The sequence below is a fragment of the Varanus komodoensis genome, unplaced genomic scaffold (assembly GCF_004798865.1).
Source record: "Varanus komodoensis strain SLA01 unplaced genomic scaffold, ASM479886v1 scaffold9, whole genome shotgun sequence".
Classification (NCBI taxonomy): Eukaryota; Metazoa; Chordata; class Lepidosauria; order Squamata; family Varanidae; genus Varanus; species Varanus komodoensis.
Window position 1 is genome coordinate 30,503,742 of NW_025336598.1, and position 26,926 is coordinate 30,530,667.

Here is a 26,926-nt window from a genome sequence, read left to right on the forward strand (position 1 = left end):
GATCTTGGCTATCTCTGCCTCTGCCAAACCTGCATAGTCACAAATGTATGGTACAAGAGCTGATTAGAAGGTAGAGAGGGGGCCTAGATCTCACAAATTACTGTCTGCTCAGATAGATACATCTGATTCTGAAGAGGAGATGGAAGAATTATCCCTTCTACCAGGTTGGCCAAGACCTTATGCTGCTGGGAGATTCAGCAAACTTTATGTTTATCACTTAATGAGTAGCAGCCAGAGATGCATTTTGATTCTAAAACATAGCCTATCATACCAAACCATAAAACTTACAAGTATTTGTCACATGAGTCAACAATACCATCATATGATTAGTCTTCATGTTTCCAGCAGCTTCAGGGGAAGAAATTACACCTAGCAAATACTGGCAGATAACCACAAATAGGAGGCAGTTTAGTAATATCTCGTGGAGACCTTGTTATGTACTCTAAGAATCATGACACATTATATGTCTTCATCACACAGAAAATTGATATGATCTTTGGGATTGGATAAGGTGTTGCTAAGAATGATATATATCTTGCACAGGCTGCCAGTGTGGAGCATTATAATAACATAAGGAGAGCCTCGCTGGATCAAAAGACCAATTGATTAATTAAGATCTTGACTCTTTTCCTTTCAAGGAACTCACAAACTAATTTCCCATTGGCAATACATAAGCAGGATGAGAGCTCAATAGCCCTCTCCTGTTGCTGTTCCCCAGCAGTTGGTATCACTCCCTTTGATTCTGAAGAAAATAAAAAGCCATTATGACTAGTAGCCTTTGATATCCTCTACAAATTTGTCTAAGCCCTTTTAAAGGCATCTGAGTTGATGGCCATCACTCCTGGTAGCAAATTCCATACTCTAACTTTATATTCTCTGAAGAAATGTTCCTATGGAATCTCCCACCATCTAGGAGATCATAACCAGGTTCTAGAAATGGAATTATAATCCCTTAATTTAGGGCAGCTTTGGATGTGTAGTGCAGCTAGTGCTTCTCTTTCGTATAACTAGGCTTGTAAGGTTTACTCAGGCTTGTGTGTATCTGTGATTATATGAACTGTGCAACTGGAAGTCCTTGTGTGCACATGTTTCCAACAAACCAAGAGAGGGGATCAGCTTCAGAAAGTGTTTCTGGGCCACAAAGTTATTCTTCTAGCTGACAGAAAAGCAATAGTACCTATGCCACACCTCAGAAAATGCCCTCAGGTATGCTATGGCATTTACTGTCACTTCCTTTAATGATCTCAGTATCCCTGAGATACTGATTTCAAAAGTATTTTTTCACTGACAATGGAAACTGCCACAGTAGCAATAAATAAATCAGGTGGTCGTAGAAGATGTTCACCATTTTTTAACAGAATGCAACCCTCTGGTAATCAGCTCAAAAAGGATCAGCAAGTTCTTGCTTTGATCTATACATATTCACTGAGTGCCCAAATAGAGTCACTTGCAAAGGCCCAGCAGGGTAGGACTGCAAATAGTCAATTGCAGTGGGCCAGAGACCAACAGATTGCTCCAGGACAGCTACAAGTCAGTTTCCTGAGATGGCAAGAAGCAGAAAGTGTTCTCCAAGCTTGGCAAGAGGGGTCAAATCCCAAGGGCAGGGAAACAGACAGGGAAACAGGGCAGGGCAGGGCAGGGAAACAGACAGGTTTCCAAAAGAGAAAGCAAGGCAAGGCAGACTAAACAGCGTGGGTGAGCAACTTTTGGCCTGTTAGCCATCATAGATAGTTGGGAGGGATAATAAGAGTTATATATTAAAACATCTGGAGGGTGACCAGAGTAGATCTCTCAACTGTCTTTTCTCTCTCTAGCAGACATAGACAAAAACCTTGGATGAGGAATCCTTTTATTAGAGCTTAACAGGTTACAAAACAGCATCTTTGAGACGGGAGAGAAACATCTCCGTATAAGAAGAGCTGAATCCAGCTTGAAGCATCCCCTTCTTCCTCCCTTTCAGTAAAGTTCCTGACTCCACCCTTAGGGGGGCTCCTGCTGCTGGACGGCTGGACTGCAGAAACCTCCGACACTTTGTAGTTGGCCTGCTGGCTTTGCCTGTTGTCTCCTGACTGGGTCAAAAAGCTCTTCTTGCATCTGCTTTGCTTCCAGCCCTGAAAAGCCTCCCCGCTTTCCAAGGCAGGCTGATTCTTGTGTATCTTCACTTTGTAACCTTGCAACTGCCATGTCCTCTGCCCCTCCACCTCCTCTTTTGAATCTGAAGCATCTGTCTGAGGAGACTGCAACCAGAGAAGGCTGAAGCCCCGCTCTACAGGGGGCCACAGGTTGTCCAACCCTGCTCTAAAGCATCTCCTTCACCTGAGCCTAGACCAAGGAACCAAGCCTGAGACAGCTGTGATGTGAGGCCAACTAGGGCACTACTGGCACCCCAGAGTACCTGATCTAGCTAGGCTGGCATGCTGCAGCGCTCCCATCTTTCCACTGTCTGGGTATTGCAGAACAGCAAGGATCCAGTCAGTAGTTCCTGGTGCCTGAGAGCTGCCCCAGTGATAGCAAGTAAGGCAACTGGCCCTGCTGCCAGAATCCGCAGTGAGGGAAGCCCTGGCAACTTACACCCATGCACACGGCTTTACACATGGGGCCCTCATGTGAGTTGATCAAAGAGATGCCTCCTGCTGTGGTACTTGCTCCCTGCATGCATTCATCAAATAGCTTCCTGTGTGCAGTCATGAAAGTGTGGGGGGGCTGTAGGCAGGTAACTTACTGAATGTGTAGTGGAGCGACAGCTCCTGCATGCATTCATTGAATAAATTGCCACATGCATTGAATGTATGGTGGAAGGGCACCTTGAAAAAGCTGGAATCTCCATTCGTCAGGCCACAAATTCAGGATATTTATCTGCTTAGCCACCCAAAAGTAAGATTGATGTAAAATAAGTATCAGAGTCTAAACTGTCCCCGCAAATGCCTAGAAGTGCAAACTAGGACTTACTTATATTTCTTCCCAGTAATAATGTCCATGATGGCTTTGAAATTAATCAAATGAGTTAGGTGGCTGGGCAAAAGAGTGGAGAGGAGTGTTGAAGTCACTTGGTTCAGGTTATGAACAAGGCAAGATAGCTTTCTGGGACACAAAAGGAACACTGTTGTGCTGCTGTTGAACCAAAGCAGGAAAGCAGATCAAATGAAAGATCAGTGAAAGATCAAATGAAAAACTTACTCACTAGCTTGCCCTCCATGGGTGAAAACAGACAAGCTTTTACACAGCTGTGGGGCACTGGTCAAGCATGCAGGAAGACAGTTGCCTTTAGCATATACTTATGGCAGCAAAACTTTACCCTTGCAAAATGCAGTCAAATGTTCCTCTGGATGGAAAGTACTTTTCCTGCATGATGGTATGCATGCCTTGGGGAATTAACCGTCTATGTAGTATCATCTGCATCCAACTTGACCTGACACGTCTTACCCCTAATGTCATAGGTTGCCTCAATGATGGAGAAATCTTCCGTCATACCCTTCCCTATTAAGCTTTTATGTCAGGACAAGCTATTTACCCATATAGCCCCAGTACTGTGCACTCTGATCAGCAGCTGTTCTCAGGCAGAATGGTCCTTCCCTGCACCGGGTATCTCCAGTTAAAATAGAACCTTTTTAACTGGAGTTCTCTGGGAGATACCTGCCCTGTCCTCCCTTCCATTTCATTCATGACTCAGCATTACAGTGAAACAGAGAAGGGTGGTTTCAGTAGGGTGAGACTCCTGGTTCACATTAAGCCCTGGAATCAGCAACCCTGTTTGCTTGCAATCCCTCCCCCACCCCATAAACAATAGCAGTCAAAGGTGAGCCTTTTGAGCTTTCTAGATAGATGGTAGATCTGACAGCTTGGTACAGGAAGAAAGGCATTTGGTGGAAATTAGTGCTTCATCCACAGCTCTGTTTTTCAGTCTTGGTGAATCATGTTTAGAAAACTGCACTGTCATTTTTGACATTAGCATGGGTACATTCCAGCTTCCTTAGATTTGGGGTCCCTGGTATCCAACCCTCTTTTGGAAGTGCAGTCGCTTTTCCTGGATTAACTCTATCCCTAACCCCAACCCTATTACAAGTTAATAATCTTGTTCTACAAAATTGGTACCCTTATATGATTTTTCCCATCCTATCAGTTCTTAAATGGGAAGTGTGGAAATGGAGGATGGAAAACCCCTGACACCCATTCAAGAGGTATTAGGTTTGCTAAGGTCAGGGCTGCAAATTATTCAGCAGCAGTTGTATCGCAGCATTCACTGTAAAGAATGCTACAATTTCCCAATGGCAAGGAAGTTCCATGCTTGCTTGCTCCCACTTTCTTTTTAATCAAAAGAAAGCAAGTGTTGCTACCTTGAAAAGATCTCTAGCACAGCTGCTTTTTCACTGCAGTCATTTGTGGCAGGAGAAGTACTGCAGAAAAACGCACATCAGTCTGACAGCAGCAGCCCAATGGACTGTCCCTGATAAATGTAGCTGCTTAGATGCAACAATATTGTTAGTGCTATGTGATCTCACCCACTAATGTATTTTTAAATACAACTAATAACAATGACACATTTATCAGATAAAAACCCCGGGCCAATTTCTGTTTCTTACACCATTAGAAAATGTTCTACTGTCACAAATGCTAAGAGGATAGAATCAAGCTGTAGATTTTCTAATTGTAACGCATGTTAAACTGTCTTAGTTAAACTTAACTAACAGAATTATGTCATCTTTATAGTATTTGTAGTGCATCTCATTTAGTACCTCACAGTACATAACATCTAAATATCTATAGGCAGCTGTGCTAGCCATGCAACTCAAAGAAGCAAATGCTAAGCTCTGGGCCACACTGGAAAGAGGGCCAGATCCAAATAGTCCCAGAGCAGCAGCCTTCATCAGCATTGCTGCCCCGGAGGTTGCCCTCTCGATCTGACTCAGCACAGCATCATATCCTCTAACTGTTCCTATTAATTTACCAGGCACAGTGCCTAGCTTTGTCTGGTCCTTGTCTCTGGTAAGTCACTGCTCCTATTTTTGCCTTTTGCCTAGAGTTGTCATTCATCAGGGTTCGGCTCCCTTCCCATTGTGACATTGCTGCATGGAGAGGAGAGGCACCACGTCCCTGGTGAACATGAATATGCATGTCTTTGCATGAATCAGAAGCACCACACAGTGAACTGTGTGCTATTTTTCCCACTTTAAAAGTTGGTTTATATTTTGAACTGTGCTATCACATGGCCAGGCAATTAAGTTTTTCTACTGTCTCTTGCACTAAACTGACCAATTTTAGTGGTGGCCTTGAGAAAACAACCTCAGCACACAGCTGGCAGGGTAGAGGAGCTGTGGGTAGGTTCAGGCAGTGATCTTTGGAATGGGATTGGGACATGACAAGTGAATCCCTGTTTTCATCTGTGGAATTTTATTTATTTATTTATTTAGCGTATCACTCTCTTTTCATTATTAAATTACCCTAAATCCAGATACAACTTATAACACAATCATAGCAGTATAAGAGGTCGCCACTGGTCCATCCAGCCCAGTATTGATGGCACTCAGGGGCAGGAACAGACAAAGTTGGCCAAAACACAGACAAACAGAGAACAGTAACACAAATAAATATCAGTTTAACATCACTGCATTTTATTTATATGCCAACGTTTTTCCTCTTGCAAGTAACTCAAGGCAGCTTACACAGTTCTGCTCCACCCCAATTTATCCTCACAACTGCAACCCTGTGCGGTAGGTTGGTGCGAGAGTCTGTGACTGGCCCAAATCCACCCCAGGAGCTCCATGGCTGAGTGGGGACGAGAACCCAGCTTTCCCAGGTTCCAGCACTCTAACCAGCACCCCACACCAGCTTTCACATAGCAGCAAAAGAAATCAAAGCTTGGGTGAACAAACTGGTCTTCAGTTGTCACCAAAAGCTGTATGACTTGGGGCTGATCATATATGAGGGGAGGAGGGAATTCCACGGTCTGGGTGCATGAACTGAGACTGTGCATTCTCAGGCTGTTGCATATCAAACTCTACTAATCCTCACTCGGCCTTAATATCTCCCTTAACATAAGGGAGAGGGAATCCCAGTCCCGAGCCATGCAGGGCTTGGTAGCCTCTTTGTAGCTAGAAGGTGGTTCCAAGTGAGCAGCCCTGCATTCTGTGCCTGCCTGACCAAGACGGCAAAGGTAGCTTTCTCATCAGCATATTCTAAAAGGAGCTTCCCCTGAGAAATAAGGTACAGCTTCAATACGTTCGTTCCTGGGACTCTACCATGGTTTGGAATGACTAAATATTTTCAGAATTTCACACCTGGCCATAGCTATGCTATACTTTTGCTACCACAATAAAAGTAGGGATGTGATCTCTTCATTTTTGTTATGTTTGCCAAAGACAAGCATATACTTTTGATTCCAAATACAGCTTGCAAGGGTTCTGGCAAGATTCTTACTGAGTATGCAAAATGTCTTCCTACCTAAAATACTTTGTACTATCTTCAATGAACTTAATTCCTAGCATTTATTAAGGACCACTCAACTCTTTTTCTTTCTGGAAGAAATTAAGAAGTTTTGTGATTTTCTTGTGATATAATAGTGAGTAATCTGTATTTCAGTGATATCTACATTGTCACAAACTTTTAATAGTTTTGTGCCAAACCATATGAAGTGGTTGGATGGGTCTGACATACTGGAGCAACATAAATGAAAATCAATAATCTCAATTGTACCATCAAACATTTGAGGACAAACAATAGCTATTTTCCTGGGAAAATATAAGTATAGGAGCTCAGCAACAAAGCCCTTGTAGCATGGTTATGAGCAAAGCACATGTTCCGATCAAAATGTATTAGGCAGTCATAGACCAAACACAGACAGCCAAGTTTAACTTAAGAAAAATTATAAGAACTGAAATCAGTGACAAAGGACTTTGAAATGATATAAAAGTAATATGCTAAATTAAATTATATGTACTATGATATATGATGCAATAGATTAAGATGATCTAAAATATATAGGATAATAAACTGGAATATATATATATATATATATATATATATATATATGCCTGTCTGCATAGCTATACCTCAAGCTAGCATGTTAAATCTCCTCTGTTGAACTGGAAAGGTGCTGGCCTGCAGTCAAATAGGTGATGACATGTGGCAGTGGAACGGGGGGTTGAACTTGATCTTATAGGCCCCTTCCAATTCTGCTACTATTATATTCTTTTAAAATATAAGCCAGAGAAGAGATAATACAGGTTGAATTTAAGCAAACAGAATCCCTTTATGTACTTTGTTGCCAGAAAAGAAAAAGAAATCTGGCCACTGTTTTTCTTTATTTGTTTGTTTGTTTGTTTACTTGTTTCATCATCAACTAGTAAGAAAGCCAGATAATATTAAAAAGACTCACCTGGGTATTTCAATAGGATAGGAGTGAATAATCAGTTTTGGTACATACAAAAGCTACATACAAAAAAAGACATGAGCAAATGCTCCAACAGCCCATTCTTACAGGGGCAAAGCCACTCATTAAAAGCACAAAGAGCCATCAGATATAGCAGACAGTTAAACCTAGCTCTGGGGGGAAAAATCAAACAATGTTTGGGGACGGTCACATTCTACAGATAATTAGGGTGACCCTTTGGAAGGTTAAAAGACAAACCAAAGAACAAATTTTCTGGATTGTGGACATAGAGTGCTGTTTGTCCCATCAGTAATGTGGAATTTAATTAAATTTAACTTTACTTTTTTTCTGACAGCAGTCCACTTGCTTGTTACAGATTATTTGGGGAAAGGGGAATTCAGGCCAATCTCTGCCTACAGCAGTCAGATTATCCAGCTCTTTCAGCTGGAAGAATGAGCCAGTGTGGTGTAGTGGTTAAGAGCATGGGACTGGGACTCAGAGGATCTGGGTTCTAGTTCCCGCTCAGCCATGGAGCCAACTGGGTGACTTTGGGCCAGTCACAGACTCTCAGCCCAACCTACCTCACAGGGTTGTTGTTGTGGGGATGAGATGAGAGGAGGAGAGATGATGTAAGCTGCCTTGAGCCCTTTGTAGGAAAAAGGCAGGATATAAATCACAATATAAATAAATAAATATAAATTCAAGTTGGTGAGAAGACAGTGGGCAGTATTCATCCCTTCCAATATCCTAGCGGGTCCCATGATTAATATAATGGGAAGCTAGTGCATCCTCAGGCAGCAGGAAATGAGCCCAAAAAACTCATTTCCAGAATAAGGCAATCCAATACAGCCAACTGGGCAAGCCAATATTGGCCTAACCTGTTCTGCAAACTAGCCATCCTGTTCATTGTTGGGGTTGCTTCAGGAAATTTATTTATTTATTTAAAATATTTCTATGCCACCCCCATCGCAACAAAGCCTCAGGGCGGCTCACAAAGAATACATAAAGCATACAAAAATAATAATAATATAACAAAAGAAGAAAAAAAAATAAAAACCCCCGGTGCATTCTTGGCTAAAAATGTTAAAATCCTAATTAATACAATAATTTAGCAATTAAAATAAGTTTTAAATAAAAAGGCCTTAGCCTGGCGCCAAAAAACAAATAATGACAGCACCAGGCGGACCTCTCTGGGGAGCGCATTCCATAGATGGGGCGCCACCGCAGAGAAAGCCCTCCTCCGGGTACTCACCCTCCTAATATCATTCACAGAGGGTTCCCGGAGAAGGGCATCCGTTGCTGATCTCAAGGGGCAGGAGGGCATATAATGCTAGCTTCCTGTTGTGCAAGCAGTGGTTCAGCAGCAGTATAGGATATTGCCCAGTGCCTCTGCCCTTGTAATCATAAGGTATCTCTTTGCAGGCTCTTCCTAACAATGATACTGTTTTAGGAAACATATAATGACATCAAAACCTCAATCAACATTTCTAGAGGTAAATCATTTGCAACTCTTCATATTAGTACATGCAATATGAGAAAAGCAACTTGTAAAATTTATAGTAACTTCAGTACTCTCCCAAAACAATGCATTGAACAGATGAAAGTCTACAAAGAGGAATGCTAGGTAAAAGGGAAGTTCAGAAGAAAGCTTTGGCTTCTGTACATGCCTCCTGCCTTCCTCTGTGGCTATTTTTGGTGTTCCTGAGGTACATTTATGTAGAGGCTTGGCCTGCAAACAAGAAACGACGCAGGTAGTATGCTGCAGGCCATGGGTCTTTGTTATGTGGAGATCTTTCTTCAGCCAGCTGGGCTGGCTGAAGAATTTGCCCCTTCCTCACACAACACATAGAAGCATCCAACTTGCTGCTTCAACATGCTTCGAGCAATTCCATATGAAAAAGGTAGATGTACCCAGCAAGACTTCATTTTGATCTTCATAACAAGAAGCCTGAAACTGTTTTTCTTTTACATTGTGACCAAAAACAGCTCCTATATGCTTTTATTTTGTGGGGGCCTCAAAATAATTGAGTAACCCTAGTCAATATGCTCCAGGCATACCTGTTATCCTGTTCTTCCCTGGGCTGGGCTGACTGGACATTTTGCCCTAACTGGGTGCGAATATGGTGCCAATTCAAGCACTGCAACCGTATGTGCTCACTTTCTGCTGCAGAGTGACTAGAGCAGCCTCCTGGTGCCCTCAGAGACTTGGGGACTTCAGCCGCAGCCAGCATGGCTGATACTTAGAAATACTGGGAATTGTAGTCCAAAACATCTGGATGGCACTAGGCTGGGGAAGCCTGGACAAATCCATCTCCCCAAACTCTCTCTCCACTCCCTTAAGTGAGAAGATTAATCAATTTTATAACTAGTCTTAACCTTTCAGTTGCTCACTCTTTTTTTAGAATTCATGTGTCTGCAGGACAGCAGGTAATGAGGATGGGGAGTGGGAATGCTCTTATATATGTTGTCTTCCCCCAGTTGATGCCCTACCGATGTGTTGGACTACAGCTCCCAGAACCCCTCAGCCAGATATGCAGTATTCTGTGTACTCCTATGCATCTAGAGAGCACCAGCCTGGGGAAGGCTGCTGTACAATCATGTTAATCTTGGGCCCTTGTCTTCCTGTTTAGCTGAAAACCTGACATTTCCATATGATAGTCTTGAGAAGGAATTCCAGATGATACATGTCTACACCATTGTCTGCATAGTTTAGATGACTGTCATTCTTGCAAGTGTTCAGAGGCTGTTGGTTACCTGCCATGTAGCTCCATGTGACATTATTGCTGCTGCTAATGAGTGTGATTTTATTTACTGCAGTGTGCAAAAACTATTTAGCCTATGTCCCATCTCTGTCGTAAGCAGCAGAATTAGAAAGTGGTTAGCCCAAGATGCTCTAGGGCAGTTGTGACAAACCTTTTAGAGACCGAGTGCCCAAACTGCAACCCAAAACCCACTTATTTATTGCAAAGTGTCAACACTACAATAAAACCTGAAAACTGAGGTTTTAGTTTAGAAAAAACAGCTCACAGCCAGTCCAAGCAAATCTATCCTTGGCAGCACACTGACCGGCCATGAGAAAGCTCGGATGAGTTGTGGCTAATGTCATCACCTGGTGCTGCTACTCCTTTCCGAGCATGCGCATGGCCCCCATGTGCACTGTTATCTGATGCTCGGTGCTGGGGCGATGCTGGGGCAACTTGGCTCACATGCCAACAGAGAGGGCTCTGCATGCCCACTGTGGCACGCATGCCATAGGTTCACCACCACTGGCCTAACCCTCCCCTGGTGCACTCCCATAACCCTAATATACGGGTAAAATACCATTGAAAGGGGCGATTTTGAAAAAGCCTTCCTTGAGTAGCTTTTTCTGCACAGCTCATCATTTCTTCCCATTCTAAACACATTCCAAGCATCAAAATCATACCAGGACACCTCATTTTTCTAACCCTAACCCAGTGATCGTGAACCTTTTAGAGACCGACTGCCCAAACTTCAACCCAAAACCCACTTATTTATTGCAAAGTGCCAACATTGCAATAAAACCTGAAAATAGCCAGTCCAAGCAATCTCCTTGGAAGGGCACTGACCGGCCATGTGAAAGCTCGGATGAGTCGCGGCTAATAAGTCGCGGCTTGTGATGTCATCGCCTGGCGCTGCTACTCCTTTCCGAGCACCTGCTTGGCTGCTATGTCCACTGTTATCCAGTGCTCGGCTGCTGGGGCGATGCTGGGGTGACTTGGCTCACGTGCTGACAGAGAGGGCTCTGCGTGCCCACTGTGGCACAAGTGCCATACCTTTGCCACCACTGCTCTAAGGCATATAGCAACTGGGTATCTGGCAAATCATACTGAATTTTTTTAAATGAACATAAAATCCTATGCATATTTACTTAGAAGACAGTCCCACTGTGTTCAGTTGTTTTTAAAACTACACCCTAAGTATCATCACATTATGTTCCATTGATTATACTGCATTTATACCCCATTTTTCTCCCTTTATAACCCCAAAGTGGCTTATAAAGTTCTCCTTGCAACCCTGTGACCTGGATAAGACTGAGACTCAATGACTGGCCCAAAGTCACTCAGTGAACTCAATGGTCAAGCAGGGACTAAAATCCAGATCTCCTGAGTCTCAGTCAGGACTCTTAACCACTATAGCACTGGCTGTCACCTCAATTTAATAAAGAAAATAAACAAGCCCTAAACATATCAGAGCTCATTTTGGTTGTTGCTGTCTCCCGCTGACTTATCATGCTCCCTCCCCACAAGTGTATCTTTAGGCCCCTTCCCCATAAGATTTCTGACTATAATCCTCTCCCTTGCCAGGAGTGGAGTGAGCAGAATAACTTTTGAGCTCTTCCCACAATGGAAGTGAGCGGAATAACTTTTGAACTCTTCTATGTGACCAAGGTTGCAGTGCTAACCACTCCTTCAAAAGAATATGTCTCACTGAATACTATTGGATTTCCTTCAGATTAAGGATTGGTAGGATTGTACTGTAAAGCTGAAAACCTGTGGCAATTTTCTGGGAATAAGCTGCATTAAACAGCATTGGATTTCCTTCTGAGTAAGCCTCTACAAACTTGCACTCTAAGAATTTAATGTTCAGGATCTTGATTTATTATAACCAATGAAATACATCAGCACCTGCTCTTTTAAATTGTAAAAATAAATATTAAGAGGCAAAGCACATAGCTTAAAAAGAGTATCAAAGTCAAATTTACATGTATAGCCAAATTCATGCAGTATAAGAAGGTGTCATACCATATATACTGGTATATAAAATATCCCTTGAAACTGGAAATAGTGAGGCAAAAATCGGTGTGGACATCTTATGCTCCATCCTTCATAACATTGTTTAAAAAAAGGATAAATAATAACAACTCTATTTAAAAGCTCATTTTTATTAAAAATGTTTTTAAAAACTTCTTACTGGTATTGGGGGAGCTTGTCCTGTGTTGTATCATGAGCCTTGCCCACGACTGCAAGCTCAGTCCTAAGTCTGGCACCAGGCCACATAGTTCCTGGCCAGCCACAGCAGCAGCGGCTGGGAAGGGGAGTTCCTTGCATGGCTGTCTCTGCAGAGCGACCCCCTCTGTGCGAATTTGCAATGTTGGCACCAGCCATCCTCCCCAACCAACCCCAGCCAGCCAGCCCCCCTTGTGGGTCGCCATAGGCCTCCAAATTGGAAAGGGAACACAACTATTAGCTAAAATACAGTAACATGACATCCCAAGAGTCTGGAAACTTCCAACTGACAAGTACCCAAGTATAAGAGCCCCTTAAAACTCAAAGTAGCAAAAGAAAAGTTGGGGGTCATCAGATACTCCCAACATATGACAAACACCAGAAAAATAGCCCAAACTGTCAACTTTGTCTTACATATGAGTCACCTTATAAATTACAACTGTCAGGGAATCCCGGTTTATTAGCCATGAGAACGTACACTCGGATCCAAAGGGAGACACCTTCGCCTTGAACCTCAGCAGTTTTATTGGTGAGAACAACCCAGATAAAACCCCCTGCAGAGACAAACCTTTACAACAGTGCTGCCAGTAGAGGTATGCCCACCAGCTACAAAGTTTCAGAACATATACAGTGTTTTATGGGTATTGAGTCACATAGACAGGAGCAGGGTTGATGATGAGGGAAACTAGGTACAGTTAGAAAGATAAACAGAATCATATGAGTTAACTGCAGAGGGGCTATGACATAATGTTACAGTAAATATCAGTGATTAACAGAGTATTGATACGGCAAACAGTGAAGTACATGAGTCACACTCAATCCTCCATCCTCAGTGTGGATTTTGACATGCAAGAGAAGGCCGAACAGGAAGAACAAGTCAGAACTTGATACACTGTAATACTTCTGGAGAGCCCCATTAACAAGCCTTTCTGCATTCCAGAGATGTAGCTGTGCAACTAACTGCAACAGGAGAGTTTCAGTCTCATAAAGTGACAGATGATGATAAATCTTCAGGGAAAAGGATCCTGGCTTGGAATTCTGGTTCTTTCTGGGCAAGAGGAGCAGAGACACTGCAAGTCTGAGTTTATATTACAAAGGAACATATAAGTAACCTTTCTCTATAAAGATTTATTTGGATTTTCCCAACACAACATTATTGTTACACACTATTGCTGCTGTAGATAGTGCGTTATAGTCAGACTACCATGATGAGCTAAACTTTCTACACCCAACAGAGGCCCAGAACACAGGTGGCAAGGGTACTAAACAACCACAGTCCGGAGGGAAAGTTTCCCTTTAATAATGATTAATTGCAGAAGGATTCCCAGTTCCCTCACTTTCCATGTGGTTGGGGTTTTTGTTTTTTTCCAGATAAGGGAGAAAAGAGTGCTTATGAGCCCACGGAATGAGAGGGTCTGTTAATATGTGGTTTCCAATCACTCCACCACACTCCCAGCTGGCCTTATAATAACCTCTGCAGTTTTTCTCATAGGATATATCAGAAAAGTTGCCTGAAAGGCAGCCAGAAATGTGAGGCTTTTCAGCTGAATTGCCTCCCGCTGCAACTGGAATGGTGCCGATAGGAATGTGCATGATGGGGCACCGCCTCATAGAACGTGACCATGGTTCCATCTAGCTCAGTCGTGAATTGCTAAAGGGGTTTGGGGGTCTGGGGATTCAGCAGGAGATATTAATTTTTAGCTGAAAGCAAGGACACATAGAAGGGTAGAGATTAAGCTTACTGTAACAGATTTGTGTTGTCCAAATACGTGCTTACTGGCCAGCTTCTGACTACCAGGGGAACTGACTGTGTGCAGCAGGGTGGAAGTGAAAAACCCCAAAGGTAAACATGAGAAATGAATTTGCAATAGACAAGGCTTGTCCTGTATACTGTTGTGGTTTTGCAGGTGTGTTGTAAAGGAACAGGGTTTATATTCTTTTTGTGCCAGTTGTTTTCGCCTTTTAGTCAAATGTTAAACTTGACTTACACGTTGGCAGAATGAAGAACTGAGTGGACCTGTGCAAATCAGCACTTTGGCAGGGACTGAATCACAACCAACTTCAAATGCTGTTGACAATGGAAAATAGTTAATGGATGATCACGTAAGATGAAAGATGGCAAAGTTAATCTAATAAATATTAATTCCTGGGAGTAAGCAACTTGGTGCCCCTAAGCTTAGTTGGGACTACAGTGCCCATTATCCTTTACCACTGGCCATGCAGACTTTGGCTGATGGGAGTTGTAGTCTAAAACATGTGAAGGGCATCAGGCTGCCTACCCCTGGCTTATGACTTTAAGCATATATAGGTTGACAAAAAAGTAATTACTTCTCAGCAGAGGTTGCCACTTAGAGCTTGAGAAAGGGAAATCATCGAGTTGTTTGCTGGAAGTTCCAAAATGAACTCTTTTTGGCAATTCTCAAGGGAGAAGGTGTGGTCAAAAAGGAAGGCAAAGAAACCTATGGACTGGCAACGCTCTTCTAAATCACATGGACTTCCATTTCTAGCAGGGACTTGCCTTTCTTTTTTCCTCTTTTGCTTTTTGTCCCAGAGGAAACAGTGATGGCCACCCTCTTTTGACCAGGGCCCATTTTTCCCCACAATGCCTCTCCTGAAGGATAACACATCACTGCGTGGTTTCCTTCCAGGTGCATTCTTAGAGAGACAGCATGACCACCTTTGCTGCTTTAATCAGGGCAACCATGCATGTCCCTCTCCTTGCCAACAGTGCGCATGGAGAAGCACTGTGCCATGATGCAGCAACCTTCACCAGAGGCATTGTGGGTAGAATGGGCTTGGGCTTTTGCACTTGCAAAAACTTCTTGTTTCTTTTATAAAGGGAGAGAGGAAGGAAAGAGCCCAGCAATTATGTATGAAAAGTCGTTCCGTAAGAAAGCATGGTGGAGTGATTAGAGTGCTAGACTGGCGACCTGGGACATCCAGCCACCATGAAAAAAATGAGTTGAGGGACTCCTGTCACTCCTGCCTAAACAACTGGGTGGGAAAGCTAAAGAGAGTGGTGGGTTTCTAGGAAGGGCAGCTATAAACCAGCAAGAGGTGGCAAGTCAGGGAAGCCAGCAAAAATGTGTGTGGCCGGGTCTGAGGGAAAGCAGCAGCAGAAAAGCAGTGAGAGCTGTAGTATCCAGCTGGGAGCAACTGTGGTGGGGCAAGTTTAACTGACTGGGTGGGAGTTGCATGCATGTGAAAAAGAAAGGGGGAGTTTGAGGGGGATTCTGAGGATCCTGAAAAAGAGTGGGTGTGCTTTTTCATGTGTTTGCAGTAGGGAGCAGAAGGGATGTCTGTCTGTGTGCATGCGTGGAGACATGGATGCATGAGGCATATCTGGAGTGCATGTGTGTATGAGAGAGAAAGAGAAATAGAGAGAGGGAGTTCGTGGGTGGTGATCTGGGATGAGAAAGTGTCTACTGGTGGTGACCCAGCGTAAGAAAGAAAATGAGATGCCAGAGGGCAATATGCTGGCGGGCAAAGCAGCAGAGAAAGAATGCCTTCTGGGAAATCGGTTTCCGCTGGTTCTGAAAACTGGCTCCAGAGGAGTTGCTTAGTGAGTTGGGCTCAGACCTCACCTCTGCCTCTTGTGGGCAGGTGAACTGTTCTTTGCCACAAGACATCCCTCCATCAGCAGCTGTTTTGTGGTGTCTCCAGGACAGTTTCTCAAATTGCTGCGTGTGCCCACAGGACCAAAACAATTGCCTACCTCTGTTTAGTGATTCCCATTCTGACCTCTCTCTCCCATGCATGCATAGATTGTCACTGACTTTAAACTGTTTGCATAGGGATTTAAATATGCATCCCAAATTACTTCCCACCACACTTGTCTTACTTGTCAGGTCTGCAAAGCACTTAGATGGGCCCTCTAATCTCAATGGCACCTGCTGATTTCTCAGATGTGCAACTGGGTTCAAAATCTGCTTGGTAAATTAAGTCCTTTAGTTATTGTTTGGAACACTGTTTCTGCCTTCTGGGATGCCCAAGTGGAAGTGTTCTCCTTTAAAGAAAGACTGCAGGGCATTCTTTGTTGTCACTTGTCAGTTCAGCTATTTGTTTTTTTAAGGGAGCTGCAGTTTAGGTATCACCTATTTGGGTATCTTCAATATGAGATACTGTGAGGTGCCTCTTTCATCTTGAACACTCACAATACCTTAATAGCAGCTATGTAGCTGTGGTGTTATTCTAAATGCATAGAGCATAAGAAGAGACCTGCTAAGTCAGTCAGAGCACAGTCCTAACTAGTCTAGCATCCTGTTTCCTATAGTGTCCAACCAGATGTCTCCAGAAAAGCTTGCAGGTATGATATGAATGCAGGAGTAGGCTGGTTTACATAGACACACTGCCTCTGATAGGAGACATAGCATGTAGCTATGACTAGCCTGTGACTAGCCGTCAGCAATAGGTTATATCGGCTCCTTATATCTTCAGCATATGCATTGATTTTACCCACTGAGCAGCCAAATGTGATCTTGCTCATGTGACGGAGATCTGGAAAGGTGCCTCTTTGGTCAGTATATAGTTTGGGTGCAGCTTTGAAAGGGACAGGGTCTATGCAAGTACGTAAAAAGTGTTTCAGTTTTATATAGATGCTGTGCTCTTCTGTCTAGTCCAGCATGCAAGGAAAGGGTTAACAGCAATAAATTGGCTAAAAATTTATTTAGGGCTGGGTTTCCAGCAACTGCAGCAAGTTACCCTCCCACCATCCAGGGCACCTTAAACTTCCCTCAGTACTCCAGCCTGGTGCTCTCAAGATTTTAGAGACTACAATTGCTGTCAAGCCCTACCAACCTGGCCAATGATGAAGGATAGTGGAGTGGTAGTCCCCAAAACTTCATTCTTGTACCCAGTTGGAAAAGACTTCTCTGAGGTGAGGGAGGGATTTTAAATAGCGAGGGAGCTCCCATCCTAGCCACTTACCACAGGGACTTACAGGAGCAGAGGCTGGCCCTAAAATACAGTGTCCTATTTATCTTCCACATGGTCAGGCTGCCTCCAAGCAAAGTGAAAACTGTAAAACTGTAGTGTTAGTGAACCTTTTCCTACTTCCCTTACCCCACTTCATGACCCTTTCTAGCCAGCTTCCCCCATGTCAACAAAAAAACTAGCATTGGTCACATTTGGGGTTATTTTTTACCCCAAACAAAAGTGCCTCAGGCAAGGAAAGTGCTGCACACAAAAAGCCTTTTTTCTGCCTTTGTTTTCCCCTCTAAAGGTTTCATTCAGTATAAGAATGATTATCAGCTCTCAGCAGATAACAGGCAACTTGAAACTTAATCCTATCTAAGGTTATGTGAAATAATACAATCTGCTTAACTATGCTTGGCCTATCGACCTTCTCTCTGCATAACAACAGCTTGGCCTGCCAACTTAAAAAAAATAGAAAAGCTTTCCCTGAATGGATTTAAATTTTGTTTGCTGAATGTTTTAGCTAAGAAACTTAGCTTTAAAAAGAGAGCAATATGGCATATATAGAACCTTCTTTTGTTCCTTTGTTTGGGGCCTATTGCTTTGGGCATAAAAGTAGTCCACAGCATTATTTCTATGAAGATCCTAGGATATTTTCCTGTCCTGGACATGTTTGGTTCATAGGGGGGAAAGCATAAAATCTAGGGAACTTTTAGACTAGAGAATTAGTGAAAGGACAAGTCTGTAGAACTACTGCTGTGTAAACTGTAGTACAGCATGGAAGCTGGGGAATGCCAGTGACCCACAATGCAGGATGATATGACCATCGCTCAGTGGTAGGGCAGCTGCTCTGCATGCAGAAGGTCCCAGGTTCTAACTTTTAGCATCTGAAAGCAGGCTGGAAAAAATCTTGGAGAGTCACTGCCAGTCAGGGCTGACAATTATAGGCTAGGTGGCCCAATTGCTTCAAAGACACCTTCCCATGTTCATCAAACATCTGCAGGGTGCTGGGCTTGGGAAACCTGATCTAGAATATTGCCTCCCTGCATGCTGTCTGTTCCTTTAGCACACAGGTGCTTTGGATGTTTTCCTCCTCCAAAGAACCCAACAGTGTGTCTCCTTCAGGACTGTCAACATTCATCAGAATCCTCCTCACCCTCCCCTCCCCTCCTGAACTCCCTTTTGCACCACAGGCTGTTGCAGTGGCATGAACAGGGGCAAGGTCAATGTAGACCTGCAACAAGCTTCTGCATCCTGTAAGGACAAGACTTGGAACAAATGTCACATCCATCCAAAAGAAGTGCTGGCCCAGCCTGCCATGCAACAGTAGAAGTCAAGAGCTTGGCGTATTGCTACTGACAACTGGCCCAAATCTGTATATATTTTATTATGACTATGGATGATGATGAAGAAGATGTATTGTGAATTAAGAATTAAAGGGAAACCAAATCAATCTCATAGTCAGTGAATGCTTACAAGCCCAAGAGTTAAATCGTGCTATTTTAAAGAAAGTGCATGTTAAAATTGATTTTTAAAACAGAATTACAGATTATAATTCATTCTTGGACACTTGGCTAATGGTACTGGTATATCCTATTATAGGACAACATTTATATGTATGCATGTATACATTATGTATGCATTTCTAAAATTATAAATAAATGTTACTGGGACAGTGCAAAACTCCTAAACCCATTACATGGTGCCATCATCTACTATAGTCTCTGTGTAAAAAAAAATAGGTAATCTTGCAGAAATGTATGCTACTGTATAGTGTTTATTGATTCCACCTGCTTGCAGGCAAAACATCTGAAAAAGTTGGTCATTTGAAGTGAAACATTCCTTCATGCTCCTTTAAATGTCAATTCAGATGTTAACACTGAAGTATATTGAGATTCATCCACTTAACAGATGTGGTCAAGGGAGACCTTTGAAATCCAAGGTTGTTTTTTGTTGTTGTTTTTGCTTTTTACTCTGCATATGCATTAAGGATCCATTAGCTGTTTTTGCAGAGTAGGGCTTTTCCTCCTGCCATTAAGCAAAATCTTTTTACTCTCTCCACAAACACTTGCAACGGAAAGAGTTTTTCAAAGGTTCCCTGAAGATTTACGTTTTTATTTTTATTTTTTACAATGTGATATCGAATAACATTTGCAGAACTAAGAAGGGTAGTTTTCTACTCCCCGCCCCCCATCCCAACCATTATCTTTCTGGTCTTCGTGCTTAAATATTCTATCATCTCTTGCTCTTTTGACATTTCCCTTACACAACTCTGAAAGTTATTGCTAGTTTTTTTCCATGTGTTACCCTCCTCTTCTCCCTCCTCTTTTGCTCCCATTCCCTTTTCCCCACCTCTGCGATTTTAATCTCATTTCTTTTTCTCCTTCAAAATGCATTTACGCTCTCTATCCTGTGGCCCTTGCTTCTCCTGTAGTATCACTTCTTCACTCTGATTATCTGTCTCCCTTCTTATCGGCTCTTGCTTTTGCACTTCTCCGCCATTCTTCGTCTCTTGCTTTGACCGGTATATTAGGTCTGGCACTAGCAATCACAGCCCTCCTTCTCGGCAGCCTGCCAATGGGTGGAGACTGCAGACACATTGCTTTGTTCTCTAAGAGGGGAGGAGGGGGAACGCGCTCTACTCTCTGTCCCAATACACATCTGAAATCTGTGCCTGCAAATATCGGAAAGCCATTCAGCAGCATAAAAGGTGCAGCATAAGCAATTTTCTCAGCACTTGGTTGTTTCCATCCACCCCTGCTGCCATGCTGATTTTTGGCTGCATGCTGTATTTCTGACAACCCGTTGTATCCTTCAGCTCTTAAGTGCTTTTCCAAAATAGTATATCAAATCTACTAAAAGCAATGAAGAGCATATGCTGCTTTGTATAACTATAATGAGCATCTGTGCTCAGAAATATTAAATTGCAGGAGTCACATATTGGGGTTATAAAGGGGTTGGTGAAAATGTGCTTCCCCATTCCTTCCAATATCTGCTGTTTAGGGGTGTTTTGGGAGGTATTGTTTTTGGTTTTATTTTCCCCTGCATGCACACGATATGAGGATAGTGCAGTTTTGGGGTTTGCTCTGACCTGATTCCAAAAATATCATCAGAGGATTAATCCAGTGGAAATCATGTGCAAGGAGAAGTTGCTGAATTATACCCTTTTGTAATTAACCAGTACTTTCCCCTAGGATTCCATAGTGTGATTTTTAAATATTATTTTTCATAATTAATAAAATCCTACTTTCAATAAAAGGCAAAGTCCAGATGCCCTCTGATAACAATACTACAGACTTGTTTACATATTTAAAAATGATCAAACAGCTGTAGAACAGACCCGTGCTTTGACATAGGCAGCTGGCTTATGAAGCAAATAATTTCTTATTTTTGCGCACAATCTGCTTTTCACCACTGTTGGGCAATGTCCATTCATTCCAGTGGCAATCTAAGAGAATCCTACAGTAAAATTCCTATGTCTTTTGACAGCTACACAACAAGCTGAAATTCAGGGGGTGATGCTTTTCCCATCACTGAATTTGCATGCCAAGAAAAGGGTCATCTGATTCATTTTGGCTGGCCATGCCTGTATTTTAGTGGTATAGAAAAGCCTTTCCAGGAAAAATTAGTTACTAATCCTAACCTCAGACAATGCCCACCAAAATAAATGGAGGCTGCATAACGACAATGCCTCTTGGTGGTTTATGTCTGAGTGGAAACTCTTCAGTTTTAACGGTATACTAATTTATTTGCATGACTGTGTTGACATAATGAAAAAGCAGTACAAATGTTCTTCATTCTACAGTCATGGCTTCTCTCTCTCAGAATTTCCTTATGCAGGAGAGTAACTGGTAATTAAAATGTGCAGGATGAGAAGATGGAGCAGCCAGTGCTTGTACCACCAGGACCTGACAGCTTTCACTACTTCACTAGAGAGTCTCTTGCAGCTATTGAACAACGCATTGCTGCAGAAAAGGCTAAGCAGTCCAAGCAAGACCATAAAGAAGTTACCTATGAAAATGGCCCAAAGCCAAGTAGTGACTTGGAGGCTGGCAAATCACTGCCTTTTATTTATGGAGACATACCTCCTGGAATGGTGGCTACTCCCTTGGAAGACCTGGACCCATTTTATCTTAATAAAAAAGTGAGTATTTCATGTCAAGCTCTTTGCTTTGTCACTTTCCTATTGCAGCACTGCTTTTGTGTTCCTCTTCTCTTACATTTCTGCAGTCAGGTGTGAAAGCTGCAGTTTCCGGAAGCTTCCTTTTGAAATCTCTATTGCTTGTGATCTAAGAGATTTGCAAATCAGTATTTATGGGTAAGAAGAGGAGGTTATACTGCATAGGTGTTTTTATTTATTTGTTGTGGGAAATGGATGAGTAACAAATCACTGAAAATTTGTATAACAAGAATGACTTAGCAAGCAAAGAGGAAAAGGGGAGATTTTAGTTCAAAAAAAGTGAATTAAAGATGCAGTGTCTCTGAACTGGTGATGTACCTTCTTTAGCCTAAGTAATTTGCCATGTATCTGGCAAAATGAAAAGTGTTATTTCATAGACTAAATAATGTCATTAACTTCTAAGTGTGTAGCTTTTCTTTTTGAAGTTTCCTGATACTTCTGATCATCTGTTTACTGGCGAGGGTTCTTCCGTATGAGAACAAATGTTCCAAGGGCTTGGCTTTTGCTGAACCAGGAGTGCATGTGCAGTTCACTGCTGAGCCACAGCAATCATACATTTGCCTCCATTCAGCTGCTTGGTCTAGGCTAAGGGCTGAGCACCTTTTTGGGCCATCAGCACATTTGGCAATTTAGGACATTGCAATTGGCATCAAAACAAAAGGCTGAATACAAGGCACACTTGAGCCCCAACACACCAAACGGCTCCTTTGAACTCAGACTCTTTGATGGTGACTGAAACCTATTTGACAGCAATCCCAGCTGCCAATAAAAAACTGTGCCCCCATCCCCAAAAATGTGGGACAGCTGAGACACTTTCCTTGGTGGTGGCAAGGAAAGGTATCTAGGGTCTCATTGCTGTAAGCGAGCACCATGTTGCCTACCCATCTTGTACTCTTAGTAGCTAGTAAACGGATGAAGTCAGAGTTTCTTGTTCATACTTCCAACTGACCTTGGTTCTTAGGTGTATTTTTTTGTCCTCCATCAAATGCCTTTCTCTTCATCACCACTCCTCTGATCATGTGCACCAGTTCAGTTGCTCCTGGCATCCTGGAGCAGCCCCACTACCATGTGCATTAGTTTTTGTTTCCTATTCTTTTGGAGCCATTCCCTGATACGGAATGTGTTCATTTACTTTCCAGCATCCACAGAGGATTCTGCTCTGGAACGTTTGGTCAGATATGATCAGGAAAAGCTCTGCAAAACTAAAAGAGCAAAGTTTCTTTGGGTTTGCAGCCAGCTATTTATGTAACAGGTGGAGTTTATTATAAATTCATACCCCACCAAAGATGGCTACCAACAGTTAAACATGCATTTCCAAACAATTCAGTCAATACTTTTTATCAAAATGCAAAGCACAAGCAGATTAAACAAAAACATCAGCCAGCTGAAACAGATGATTAAAATCACGAGGTGATCGCAGTCAATTTAGGAGGCCGAAGGAGCCTCTCTGAACAATAAGTTCAGAGAGCTTCAGAGTGGAAGCTTGGTGGGCCTTTCTAGGAGGGGAGGTTCACAGCCTGGAACATCAGTTGAGAGCTCTTGTTTATGTCACTTCCAAATTCGCCTGTGATATTGGCAGGGTGCGGGCTGTCCTATAGATACCTGGGCAAAATCATATAGAAGAAGGCAGTTCATCAGTTCCCAGGGGTAGTCATTGGCATTCCCTTTTCATATGGTTTGGAATCATCTCAGTTGAGCTTTTGCAATCAGTAGTTCAGAACAACCACATAAAGCATTTGCATGAAACAAATGAATAACCTACAATGTGATGATATTTACCAAGTGGTCAAGTAGTTCACAGCAAGCAAACGAACATCTTTGAAATATGAGGCTATGGCCTGTGCTTGCTCCTACAAAGCACTTGGCTTGGAGCACCTGACTGCAGATGTGCCATATCTCATTCAGTATTTTCAGCCAGAGGTAGAACACTTTTTTGTAATTTCATTCCCTTTGCTGGAGGCATCCAGGAGCAACAGCCACAGCAAGGTCTCCCCTGGAAGTTGATCGCTGCTGTTAGATCCCTTAAATAAATTTCACAGAGGAAAACTTCTTCCAGTTGGGAAGAAGCAAAATATTTGAGTTTGGCAGGATGCAATACTTTGTTTATCAGTGCCTCTTTCTTCTCTTTGAAAAGCCAAAGGATGTATCTAAATATGTTCAAATGTAACTAAATATGTTCTTATTGTTATCACTGGGAAGGCACACGTGTATTCTCATGTTGATATGCAAGAACACCTTTAAAACACATGATGCTTCCTTTTTATGGTGAATACGGTACTGTTTATCAGGTAAGTATTGACAATAAGGTTTTTTTTATTAAACTAAATGCTTTTAGAATGACTGTATTTTCATTACTGAAAAAAGTGAATAAAGAAAAATGAATTTAGAACTGCGTAAGTTTCAATTGCTTTCACATGTTCTTTTTTTCTTCCAGACTTTTATAGTATTGAATAGAGGGAAGGCAATTTTCCGATTCAGTGCCACCCCTGCCCTATACATTTTAAGTCCCTTCAGCCCTCTTAGAAAAATTGCTATTAAGATTTTGGTACATTCATATCCTTTCCAAGTGGCTATTCTGGAACAGTTTTGTCTTAAATAACAATTCATAAATAAGCTTGCTCAATTAACTTCTGATGCTTACAGTTCTTAATTTTTTACTGTTAGATATACTTTTGTCAGCTATATAATAACGATATATTATAAACTTTTTGGAACCATTTTCCTACAATATTTCACAAATATGTGAATTACCCTGTAATAGAAAACTGTTGGGATGGAGCTAGACTGAGGTATGCAACTGGGCTGGCAAATATAAATTTCCTTTCCGGACCCCTGAAAACACTGCATGGAAGGGCAAGGAGCCTTCTGAACGGGTGAGCTGTGATGTGTGAAAAGGGGGATCCCTTTCCACCTAAACATCAGGCAGAGGCTCCTTGTATGAACGGAACCTGTCCATCCATGAAAGGCAGCTCCTGGAAGCAACCCACGGCACAGAATTCTTGTGGTGGAATTTAGCTGTAAATAGAAATTGATAGCATTGCTCTGTTAACTGCTGATGGTTTCATTTCTATAACTGGGGAACAAGGTTCTAATGTGCACGCTTAGCTCCAGCTTAAGCAGATACGTGGAACTCAATCTCAGCAGCTGCTCAGTAGACAGGCTTTGGAAAAAGCACATGCTGCTTCACCCATTCCATTAAGCCATGCTGTGAATAAGCCAGTAAACAACCTGTGAATTAACCATTGAGCACAAGGCTTGCCATGAAGTGTACCCCCCATCATTCTCCCTCAGTGCTTCCACAGCTCTGAAACATATCCCAGATTTCTTTGTGGATATAGCAGAGGTTTTGGCCATGCTTGCTGGGCAGCTCTGCAACTGTTTCTGGGAACCCATGACAAATTCTTCCTCTTGCATTTGGATGACACAACAAGCCAGCATGGGTATCAACAACCCTAATACAAACCATGGGGCATTAGGGTTCCATACTTCAGAAACCATGTTAGGTTTGCACAATGTGAGGATTCACTATGGCTGATCATCCATTGTAGGTTGTTATGTTGTGTGATCCAGATGTGCAATAACATGCTACAGAGTTTTGTTTTTTATATGTTTATGCTGCTTTGATAAGTTCCTTGTTTGGAGAGGAAAGTAGAGTATACATTTTTAAAATAAGCAGATAAATACGATATTTTGAAATCCTGTTTCCTTAGAGAAGGATCCTGCAAATTGCTGGTTTTACAGTCCTGTTCCATTTAAATACTGAGTTGTTTGTTTGACTTCAAGCACAATCATTGGGCAGTATTCAGCTGCTTAATGCTGAGTGTTGGTATAAAATCTTAGATTGGATCAATATATCTAGCAGGATGCTAGCAGCATCACTGACTTCATTAATATGGTAATTAATGGAGAAATGCTATGTGTACCTACTCAGAAGTTCCACTGCTTTCAATGAGGCTTACTCCCTCATTGATGGATATAGGACTGTAGCCTAGATGGGCTTAAATATATTAATCCTGTAAATCCTAAACTTAATTTACTAGCAAAGCATATCATTGACAAATCAGGTGCAACAACCAGCATGATGACATTGTATTAAGACTGCAATGAAGACCCTGAATTAAAGCCGACCTTACTTGGGAGTAAGCTCTATTGCATATAATACAGAGTTGCACCTAAGTAGAAATGCATAGTACTGTTCTATAAAGCTGTTAAGACTGGCATTTGACTACATGCAATATGCACTCATTTGCAGCATATTTTAATAGAGGTTGCTCTACACAGCCAATCACCTGAGTAGCAGGGCAAGCTACTGCGTGTGGCAGTCTCAGTAGTGACAAGAGCTCCCCTCACAAAAGCAACTGATCCTGCAATAATGTACCATGGCTTCTCTGTGATGGCCAGAATGTGTGGTCTGGACTTCAATATATGTAAGAAAGAGCAAGGTGAATAAGTTAAGGAGATAAAGGAATTGTTGATAATGACAACTGAATATCTGAATGCTTTGAAGTCAAACAGTGTAAAGCAAGGCATTCCAGCACTTATCCACATTCACTTCTCTTTCCAGTGCATATGTATGAGTGAAGTGAATGACATTGGCAAAAACCTGATAACTTTTGTTGATAACTGGACTAGTTGTTTTTTCCTAGTTTTCTTCTGCAAAAGGCAATGATTGGCTGCCTTTGCTGATTCCATTTAAGAAAGTTTTTTAATAGTTTCAGTAGCAGTTTTATGTTTGAATTTAATTTAATTTGGAAAATAATTGTTTGAATTGAAAACACAGCTTTGATGGCTGCGTAAATACAAGAAAAATACAAAATCATTGCAAACAGATCAGAACATTTAAACATGAATCTGAAAACTAGATTCCACATATTGAAATACAAATGTTGATTCCTAGTGAACAATGGCTTGGGCTTTTACTCATGAAATTGATCCCCCCCCCCCCTTTATCATTGCACCCTCTAAGGAGCTACACTGAGGAATGAGGACCCACCAAAATAGTACTGCAGTAGGGAGGAAGAATCAATGTAAATCAGGGAACCTCCCTTGCACAAGCAGTAGCATATTCTGTTTGTACAGTGGAACCTTTCAGTACAAGTCAATCAGATCTGGGATTTGTTGATGCTTATATCCACTTTTCAAGGATCTTCCCTCTGCACCACAATTCCCCCATTCAGTCATTCATTCATTCATTCATTCAACTCTGAGTAACATTTTCAGAGCTTGAAAAGGCTGCCATGGGGAGGAGGTTGCAGAGCCATCCAGTTCCACCAGCCCAGTTGCACACACCTGGAACTAGATTCAACCCAGTCTGGATATGCAGCACAATCCTATGTGTCTTTTCTTGGAAGTAAATCCCACTGTGTTCCATACAACTTACTTCCAGGTGAGTGTTCTTAACACTTCAGTCTTAGTAGCCAAGAATGCAGGAGCATTTGAATTCGTGTAAATTAATCAGTGCTTGCAAATGATAGACGGAACTGTTTGACAATGTTTCAA

At 42.2% G+C, this 26,926-nt stretch overlaps 1 protein-coding gene across 2 annotated transcripts in view; it reads left to right on the forward strand.

The window, feature by feature from the left end:
* The first annotated feature begins 21,124 nt into the window (after nt 1–21,124).
* Nucleotides 21,125–26,926, forward strand: part of LOC123017126 (sodium channel protein type 1 subunit alpha) — a 52,792-nt gene continuing 46,990 nt past the window's right edge. For both annotated transcript variants that reach the window (XM_044418262.1, XM_044418263.1), the window contains exons 1-2: nt 21,125–21,391; nt 23,862–23,980. In XM_044418262.1, the coding sequence (XP_044274197.1) occupies nt 21,125–21,391; nt 23,862–23,980 (386 nt within the window). The remainder of the gene's footprint in view (nt 21,392–23,861; nt 23,981–26,926) is intronic.